The 10586-nt window shown below is 37.2% G+C and overlaps 1 protein-coding gene across 4 annotated transcripts in view; it reads right to left on the bottom strand.

Annotated features, from left to right (window-relative positions):
- Window positions 1–2246: 2246 nt before the first annotated feature.
- The window catches only part of PHKB (phosphorylase kinase regulatory subunit beta), a 164826-nt gene continuing 156486 nt past the window's right edge, over window positions 2247–10586 (bottom strand). For all 4 annotated transcript variants that reach the window (XM_072967307.1, XM_072967304.1, XM_072967305.1 and 1 more), the window contains 4 exons: window positions 9387–9516; window positions 5924–6031; window positions 3828–3968; window positions 2247–3173 (listed from right to left, as the gene is read on the bottom strand). In XM_072967307.1, coding sequence (XP_072823408.1) covers window positions 3036–3173; window positions 3828–3968; window positions 5924–6031; window positions 9387–9516 — 517 coding nt within the window. In that variant the 3' untranslated portion in view covers window positions 2247–3035. The remainder of the gene's footprint in view (window positions 3174–3827; window positions 3969–5923; window positions 6032–9386; window positions 9517–10586) is intronic.

Here is a 10586-nt window from a genome sequence, read left to right as displayed (position 1 = left end):
AAAACAAAAAACAAAAAAAAACTATTACTCTAAGCCATTTTGGGCACTGTGAAGTCGCTTTTTCTTCTCAAGAAAATGTGCAGTCATTTCTTTTTCTCAACACACGTTCCAGACATTTTAAAAGGTTATTTCCTCAAAGAGCCACAAGACCCACAAAGGATTTCCTTGAAATATTTTCACTATTATAAATAAGCAAACAAACGAAAAGGCAAATCTATGTGTGTGTGTATATTTGTGAGGAAAAATTATACATATGTGTATAAATATGAATTTAATATACAAATATAAATAGGAATTGAATCTATATGAATATATGTGCATTTTAATTTTTCCCATTCAAATATTTATTAGTGCTGTTTTTTCAAGGAGTTCAGATTATTTCATGCAAATCTAATGAATCTTCAGTATTTCTTCAAGGTAAGTAAGAAAGCACCATTAACTACTTTTTTTTTAGGTCAAGGAAAAAGAGAATCAAATACGTAACAGAACAAGCTCTTTGTTTTTTTTGGTCACTCAAAAAAAGGTGCATTTTTATGCAATAAACATACAAAGTTCACAAGAAATATAATGTGTGTGTTTTTTGTATAGTTGGCTCTCTGTATCCATGCGTTTTGCATCCATGGATTCAATCATCCATGGGTTAAAAATATTCAGAAAAATAAATTCCAGAAAGTTTCAAAAAGCAAAACTTGAATTTGCAGTGCACTGGCAACAATTTACATAGCATTTACATTGTGTTTACAACTATCTCTACAGCATTTATACTGTGTTAGGAATTATAAGTAATCTAGAGATGATTTAAAGTATATACAGGAGGATGTGTGTAGGTCATATGCAAATACTATGCCATTTTATATAAGAAACTTGAACATCCATGGATTTTGGTATCCCTGGGCTGGGGGCGGGCAGCGTCCTGGAACCAATTCCCTGTGGATACCAAGGGATGACTGTGGAGTTTGACTGACTTCTTGTACTCAAATAAATTCTCATTGCCAAATATAAATTGTTCTAGCTCTTTCAAATTATAGAGATAAAACACTTATTTCAGTGATACCACTTTTATTTTCTATTATTTATGTTAACTATCTCTTGGAATTTTTTCAGAGCCAGACTCATGGTTTTTGCTTTTCATCAATTGTTCTGAATCAAAGGGAAAAACTCAAATTGATCAGTGAGGAATTCTGTGTGCGATGAGCACTTACAACAGTCATCTAGAGGCTTGCAAAAGTGATTTGTAACCCAGTAAGATCATGGTTGTGGACAGAACCCAGTGACTGGTTTAGAATCAAAGACTGCAATCGGGAAAGACAGCCTTAAGCCAGGGTTCTTGCAGAAGGATGCCCGCAGCCTGCAGCCACTGTTGCTGGCTTCTCCCTAGTGAGTTTACCTGGAAACGTGGCATTCTAAGGCCACAGTCCATTAAAGGGGAAAAAAAAATCACAATCTGGGGGAGATTAGTGAAAAGATTAGTGAAAAGTACATAGATTTGGTAAAGACACAGAGCAAACTGAATTACTCTTCATACTACAGGTAGAGGAATTTATGACATAATCTGGACCTTAGTATTAGTATTCTTACCAGCAAAGCTGGGATGACAGTTTCTATTTCATATGACCAGTATGCAAACTTGATACTAAAATTCATGTGAAACACTTACTACATAACAGATTCCGAACAGATGTTATTTATTATTCCGATTCCTCCAAAAAAATGTTCTATAGTCAGATCTGCCTCATTTTTCTCTATTTTGCACATATAATTTCTTACGCAAGACCTAGGCAGTGTGCCTCAAAATTATGAAGGATGTGCCTGATTTCTTCAGATTTTCCATGTGTTCATGTATCCATTTACTTGATATCAATTTGACTTGCAACCAAACCTACTTGTCCTTTCTTTAAATCCTTTCAAGACTCTACAAGTGGGCTGCATTTTTATGTGACATATTTGACTTCTCAGGTGAAACTCCGTAATACTTAGGCCATAAAAATGACTCTCTTTGGGGCCAGGGCTCAAATTAATGAGCTTCATTGTAACATTCAGTAAGGAAATAAATTCATCAAATTTAAGTGTTTAATCTACTTGATATTTTCACCAATGTTTGCTTAAGTAAATTTGGTAGCAAACTACGTGTAATGGTAGGTACCATAAATTCTCTTCCATTTCACCTCCCAATCAATTAAATGAAAATATTCAGGAGTAATAAACTCAATATTGTGAATAATGAGAATAAAGAATGTATCCAGATATATTCATTAATTCAGAAATAAAATTTATTGACTTTTAATTCTTAATTTTGTTTTTACCAGTACAAACTAGGTTAACAGTCCATGCTGCTGAACAATCTTACACATAAGAGCTCAAAGGAAATATTTGATCAGGTATAGACAATATTACACTGTATTTTAGTTCAAACCCCTATAGTTAGCATAAATATAAAACCACAATCATGTTTACAAGGTTAAAAATTGTACAATAGCTCTGTATACTAAAATGTTATCAACAATACAGTTTGATAATCAAAATATCAGCTGGCTGATTTTGCTTTTCTGATGCATATTAATCTTTTCCTGGCATGACAATGCTAGTTACAAAAACTGACCGTTCTTTCAATATATTTTCATTCCCAGTATGCATTACTAGTTGGCAAATTCATTTTAATTGGCAGTAAGGTGGGAATTCAGTCCACAGTGCAAAGATTCATTTTGATGAGCTATGTGATCGTAAAACATGCAGTGGTGAACTTTCAATTCATAAACTACTTCTATTGTTCATTATTACTGTAGTTGGCATAAACATGAGAACTTTTTTTTCACTTGATTGAAAGCATTTCTTACCATCAGGTTGGCTATGGCATGCAAAAGGTCCAGTAACTCTGCCAAGGGCGCGGCAACCCCCACATCAGCATGATCAGCCCACACACACACACACACACACACACACACACATACATACATGGCTGCCTTGACTAAGGTCAACACAAAACTTAACACATTTCTAGGAAATGTGTCTCAACAGGGTCTCTTACACCTTCCTCACTAGCTAACCAGACACGAGTCGTCATTGCTCGGCTTGACTTCTCCGTCCAGCAGCGAATTCATCACCACCTTTGTCAAATAGCTGCATGTTCCTCTTCTTCCCAGGGGGGGAGTGTTGTAAAAGGAAGTCATGTCATCCTACAAATGAAAACAGTAAGCAAATCCTTTCATTTTTTGTTTGTAAAGAGTTGACAGATAAAATCACTGTCAGCCTAGAGGGAAAAATAAATTCACAGAAAGATTTCCTCATGGAAAATATGAGCTTCTTGAGTTTTTCTTTTATTTTCCTGAGGTGTCTTCTCAGCATATAATATAAAACAAAGACAGACATTTTTAGTATTCTCCCCTTTGCTGATAATTTTTGTTTACTTAGGGAACCTTTTTATGAATAAGCATAAAATATTAAACAGGCCTGGAAGGGACTGTATTAGGTAGTCACACAGCACCAATGTAGCCTGTTACTCATGCCCAGCCTCCCCAGTATTTAATTTTATGGCCTTCTAGAATCTATGGCTCCTTTTTTGGTAGAACACATTTTAACTGCTAACTATATAAAGGAAATTTACTTCTTCCGAGATTTCTTTTTAGTCAGAACTTCACAGCTGAATTGACTAGTAATTAACTAAAAAGTAACAGTAATTCCTCAAATAAATCAGACTTCCCTCTTCCCGGCAAGTACTCTACTTTGTACTCTGTAAATCTGTTTTGTGAGTTAAGGGATATGAGATTAGGGATATTTTGAAGAACTGAGCCAAAGAAAAAATTCTACCAAAAGCTATTTTCTCTACTTACTTGCTTTTCAACTTCCTTCAGCCGACTCTCATCTTTTTGGAATTCATGAAATGCTTCTTTCACCAGTTTGTCTAGGTCGACTTTGTCTTGAAATTCTAGCTCAGGGTTTCTTTCCAGTACAATGGATACAACCATTAGTAACTAGAGGAGACAGACATTGAAAGCCAATTATATGAACTATAAAAGCAACAGAGTCTGGTTAGGTTTCCATTCTTTATTCAGACTGATGGATGAGCCACATATCCCACAGTGTGTTCTGTACAATGATGCGCTCTAGGGTCATCTATTGATGGAATCTTCCTAATCCTGTAAATTAGTACTACCATCAGTTCTGTTTGGAACAGAACTTTTTTTTCATTGTATGTATCCCTCTGTAGCTGTACAGAAATGTTTTCCAGTCACTTAAATGAAATTAGTAACTCCGAAAAAATGACTTTCCTAATCCTGACTATAGTACCTAGTGCCCCATTCACCCAAAGTGTCTGAACTCTCTCTGGCCTTCAGGTGTTCATCCTTGGTGGCAAGATACCAAATCCAGTGTCCAGTGGGGCAGAGGCCACCCCAGAAGAGGCGGTGGGCAACAAAGCCAGAGGAAGCAGCCGAGCTCAGCAGAGACTGGATCTAGGCTCACACCCCAAAATGAGTGTGATGCTGTAATGATGCGGTATTTCTCAGGGGATGGTTATATTTTAAACAACACATTTAACTCTGACCTCCTTCTGACATGAATACTATTTGGTCTGTATAAGCTGTTAGTTTAATGCATCATCCAACTGTCTGGCTACCCCATACATGTATCCTAAGTACTAATACCCATTTTACATGACAAACTCTAATACGCAAAGATTGTATGAGTATACAATGCTTGGTGGAGACTTTCTGATGATCATTATGGCTCCTACTTTGTACATGGAACAGGAAAAAGGCCTCATAGTTCCCAGCTTGGGAATCCTTCTCTCTGTACTTACTGAAATGCTTCTAAAACAGAATCTGAAAGAACCAAAGGAAAAAATCCAGGGTCACAATGTGGGAGAGCTTGGGGCAGGGCTTTAGCCAAAAAAAAAAAAAAAAAATCAAAGTTTTTCTCAGGTTCTATTGGAAAATTTCTTCTGCAAAGAGAATGACCTCATTTTAGGGCTCTCCATGTGCACTGTAGGTCCCGGATATTGGGCAAAAGATACCAAAAGGTTCACAGCACAAGGAAGGCATCCACCCTTCTACTAACCCCATGTTTTCTTGACTCCAGTCTCTGCCTCCTTCCCACATGCTATGAGACTGATTGGTTGACACTCTTTCCAAATCCTGGCACATCAGAGATAAGGCTGAATTTCACTCAGCTGACTGTAGCTCCAGAAGTGCTGGATTTTAGGAGGTGCCACACCCTGCTCAGCACTCACTGAGAGCTTCTGTATCAATGAGACACATTATCTGCCCTCCAAGAAACACATAGTCTCATGGAGACATCCCCCGAGAGACAAAGGGAAGATGAGCTATAAATTATACCCATTCATTTGGGAAGATTCTCTATTTATTGCGTATAATGTTTTAAAATGTCATAAAGGCATGTGTACACATGTGCATGTACGCGTGTGTATTTTAGCATTTAACTTTTACACAGAGCAGTGATGATACAGAAAATTACATGCCTTCTCTATTCATGGAGAGGTATTTGGAAAGTTGTCCCTCAGAATATCAACAGTGATGATCTACTGCTAGTAGGTACAGAGGAAAATTTTTTGCTTTCTTTTCTGTAATTTTCTGAACTATTAAAACTTTCTACAATAGTCATGCATGATTTCCATAAACAGAAAAGACTGAAAATGAAACAAATAAAAAAAAGATCACTTCCTCTCTTTTATGGTGCTGATGCATTTACTGTGGGGGTGAGCACGCAGCTGAAAAAGGTGCGCAGTCAGGATTTACGATGTTTGAATTGTCCATGTGCCTTGACTTGGGTCAAGGATGACCATCCTCTCCGGGACTCAAGCAGAGGGAGAACTGGGTGAGGTGAGGAGTGGAGCTCCTGGTCTCTTGGGCAGCTTTCAGGGAGCAGACAGAAAGCACTTCTTTAGTAATCTACATTTTTAGATACAAACCTCCACAACGATCTGCCTGTACTTCGGCTGGTCAATATTTCCCAACATGTCTTCCACAAGGAGAGAGAAATTCATCTCATACATGGTCATGTCTGACAAGGTTGGTTGCTGAAAAAAATAACATTAACTTGCTGCATGGTTGTACTCTGGTTCCTGCCTAGTAGAGGAATTTCATTTTTGATTATTTTCCAGCTTCTACAAAACCTTAAGAGAGCATTTTCAGCTATATGACTGAATTTTATATATGTCAACCTACTGAAGCCAACCTGCTCACTACTGTGATAAATTAAACCTGTTTTTAGTAGTTATCTTCACCATATTGTTCTTAAGGAAAAGGGACTGCATTAGAAAGCCACTTCAATACATAAAAGGAACAGATAAAAATTGAGACAACAAATAAGAGTACATAATTGCTTTCAGAATTAATGCAAGAAGTTATGCTTGCTGTCAGACTTCAGCATGTAAGTCACTTGCTACTGAATTAACATCATTTCTGTGGCAGGTCCTTTCTGCGCTGGTGGCAAAAAAATGCACACAAATAAGCAAAAACATTATTTGCAGAAATGGCAAGCAAATACAGAAAAAGGTAAAACTAAAAGAGTTTCTCTACTCTACTCTTTATATTTCTTTTAAAACAAGAGTGTTGCAAAATCTTCCATTTACTTTTCACAAACTGAATGAAAGCAGAAAATAAACTCAAATCCAAGCCAAATCTGGGCATGGTGGACACTCTTCAAAGGATGGAAGGAAAGGCTCTAAACGTTAGGCTTGTATGGTGGAAAGCAGATGGAGTCATCAGAATTATAACCAAGTTTACAGTGAACTTAATCATAGCCTCAGAACAATGTGTATCTACTTACCACTCAAACTGGGACCCAGCAGAAATGTCCCCTTTCAATCAAGTGATAGCAATGTAATTCTGCCCAGTATAATAATGCCTCGGTCCTATATTCAATATGGTCCATCTGTTGTATTCTATATTCAATACAATCCAACATACTGTTAATGTTTACAGGTAGTACCCAATTTGGGGAAAATGAAGCCTGGCTGCTGAACAAGGTACAGGCATACCTTTTTTACTGTGCTTTGATTTATTGTAGATACTGTGTTTTTTTTTTTTTTTTTTTTTTTTACCAATTGAAGGTTTGTGGCAACCCTGTGTTGTCAGATGATGGTTAGCATTTTTTAGCAATAAAGTATTTTTCTTTAAGGTACGTAATTTGGATTTTTTTTAGACATACTGCTATTGCACACTTAACAGGCTACAGTATAGTGTAAATATAACTTTTAAATAAACCGGGAAACCAAAATATTTGTGTAGCTTGCTTTATTGAGATGGTCTAGGACCAAACCTGCAATATCACAGGTATGCCTGTAATTATAACTGTGTATGTCTAGCAATGAGATCACTGGGGTTACAGAAGGAAAGCAACATCCTTTCGTAGTTTCACATCAATTTCCCTTTAATATATTTCATCTGAAAAGTCAGCCTAGCTGGTATGCAATATGACAATCAAACCTAGGGAAGAGACAACAAGGTTGCCTTATTTTCCACTCTCTGAAAGAAGTAGAAAGTGCAACGAAGAAGGGAAAAGGCTCAGAAATCAAACTGCTGGGGAAGGGGTCACTCTCTGGGTCGGCTGCTTCCCAGATGTGTGACCACGGGAAAATCACTTAGCTCGGCTTCAGCTTCCTCACTTGTCAAATGGTAATAATAAAGCACCTACCTCAAAGGAGTGTTGTGAGGATTAGAAAAGTGCCTGGCACATAAAAATACTTAACATATAGTTGTTAACAAAGAGGGAATACTAAGTAAGTGGCCCAGGCAATCAGACAATTAGAGGAAAATCTGGTTGGTAACACCGGGCTTGGGAAAGAAGCCAAGAAAAGGCTGCCGCAGCCCACTGTAGGCAGACCTGGGGCCCAGCAGAAGAAGCAGGACGTGAACAGCAGAGGCTGGTTCCCGGCCCACAGGGGACAGAGCTGCTCCACACAGCAGTCATGGAGTGTCTGGGAAAGGGCTGGAGCACCTACACTGGCAACCAATGAAAACCACTCAACAGTGTGTGAACAGCATAAAGCATACTTTTTACAAAGTTCTTATTCATTTTTTTGTGACTAAGTAATAGATTTGCAAAGTTCAAAACTGAAAGGTTAGAAAGGGTTTTCAGTGAAAAGCTCGCCCTGTTCCCCAACCCAGACCACAGTTTCTTTTCCCAAAGGCAAACAATGCTACCAATTTCTTGTGGGTCCTTTCAAAAACACTCTATGTACATATAAACAAAATGAGTATGGGTGTGTGTGGGAAGAATATTTGATTTTCACAGATAAAGAGATCAAACTAGTGGTTACCAGAGCGAGAGGGAAGGGGAAGGGGCATGGTAGGAAAAGGGGATTAAGACATATAAACCACCATCTATAAAATAAATAAGCTACAAGTGTATATTGTACAGCGCAGGGACATAGCCAACATTTTATAATAACTTTAATGGAGTATAATCCATAAAAACATTGAACCACTATGTTGTATACCTAAAATATAATATTGAAAATCAACTATACTTTAATAAAAAAGAATACTTTATTTGTATACTTTCATGAAAAATAATTTTGCTGATTTTCAAATGAAATAAATACAGTACTTCATTTTCAGAAGGCCTAATTATTCACATTTTTGCACAGGCAGAATGATTTAGGTGTCAGGATTAAATAATTAAATCAAAGAAGCAGGACAGTTTACATAACTTGAGAAACCATCTGCAGGAGAGGACACGGACAACAGTAAGCTACAACTTGAGTAAAACAAGTGATTTTCTAGTGACCTAAAAATTACTGCACTTTCCACATTCAACATGATTTTTAAGTAGTAATTTCCTTATCCACAGCATTACTGAGCCATCTTGTTTTTTGGGACTGATTTGGTTCTGTCTTAAATGTATGTTTTACTGTCTGTGAGGCCCCCCAGCACTGGCCCACTACCACTTGGTAGTCAAGGAAAGCCACCATTCACAGTAATGCCAACAAGAGAAACCCTAAATTCACTAATAACAAACAAAGGAAAAACAGACTGCTTGGCAAAAGGTATGGCCATATGGTTCCTTTAAACAGAGTACTTCCTTGAAACATCTGAAATATGATAATACAAACTTTTTTTTAATTAAAACACTACTTTTAAGCAAAATATCTGTTTGGTAACTACGGCAAGGCTTCTGTACTGAGGAACACTAAAACAGAAAAATAAAAGGACCTCAGACTGGGAAAAAATATCTCCAATCCAATGGATCAGACTTCTTAGACTTCTTCTCTCTCTTCAGGTATGCAGATACCCCTCTTTTAAGCACTCTTAGAGAACGGCATAAGCAGAAAGCAGAAAGGTTATTCGAATGCAGAGGGGAAAGAATCATCTGCTCCTTCCGGTCCCTTCGGAAGGCCTTTTACTGACACAAACACAGTGGGGCTGTACCTGTGGCAAATGCTTCCCGGCTACAATGATGCCGTTGGGTGTGCGCTCCAGGATCTGCCACACTCTGTCATAGAACCCAGGGGGAGTTCTGTTCAAAGACCCATCGATCTGACGCCGGTTCAGCCAACATCTGTAGACCAAAAGAAAACGCCTCAGTTTTGAAAAAACAAGCCTGTTTGTGTAGAAAGCAGGGCTTTTATATGGATTAACTGTTCCAAGAGGGTGAGAGGTAAAAGCCAAAATCCATCAATGATGCATATCTACCATGTGTTATAGAGGTTACTAAATATTTCATAGTGAAAACAGAGCTCTGCAGGGAAGGAGAAAATCCCCAAGATGCTAAAAAATTGAACAGGCAAAATGTTATTCTCTAGTAAGTTTCTTACAACTCATTATGTGATCAAATATTTTCTAATATGCAAAGCAGCTCAGTTTAAAAACATAGGAGCAGCCAATTTCAGAATAAGTTTATGTGGTCCTGATACACAATACAGTGTTAAACTCCATGAAGCCATGGACATTATATATATACATACATACACATACATGCACACACACACACACACCCCCCTACATATATATATAGCTTGATTGCTCCCCTACCCTTCTCCCAGAAAGGTGCTCAATAAACATTTGATTAGTAGATGAATGCTCAAAAAAGGCATGATGGAGCTAATGAAATTATCTTACTTTAAACTTTATATTTTACGTTAAACTTTATAGTTTTCTATTTAAAAGTGGTCAAAGTACCAGTGCTGAAAAATCAGCTACAAACTCTTACATATCGTAACAACATATAGTGATGAGCCAAAATTCTAGATCTCTCCTTTTCATGGATTAAATGTTAAATCTTAAAGATATAATAGTTAACTTCATTCACAAACTGGTAAAGATGCAAAATTTGCATAATTTGAAAAGTATACACAAATGACATAGGAGTATATTCTTCCAAAAGCTGAAGACAGGAACAAATACAAATTTTTTTACACTGGTATTAAAACAGACAGCAGAGTGAAATATGTCATCAACCACAAGGCAGGAATGTCATGACCCACAATATTTCTAGGTGTGAAAACAGCTATGCAGGATGCAGTAAACAAACAAACAAAAAAGACATTTTTCTTGTGGTAAAAGATGACCAATAAAGTTACATCACTATGTAAGTGAGAGAGGTGTCTTTTTCGGATGTACAGTTTGTTT

The sequence above is a fragment of the Vicugna pacos genome, chromosome 9, assembly GCF_048564905.1.
Source record: "Vicugna pacos chromosome 9, VicPac4, whole genome shotgun sequence".
Taxonomy (NCBI): domain Eukaryota; kingdom Metazoa; phylum Chordata; class Mammalia; order Artiodactyla; family Camelidae; genus Vicugna; species Vicugna pacos.
Note: the sequence above shows the minus strand (reverse complement) of the source record. Positions and strands in the feature narration are given on the sequence as shown.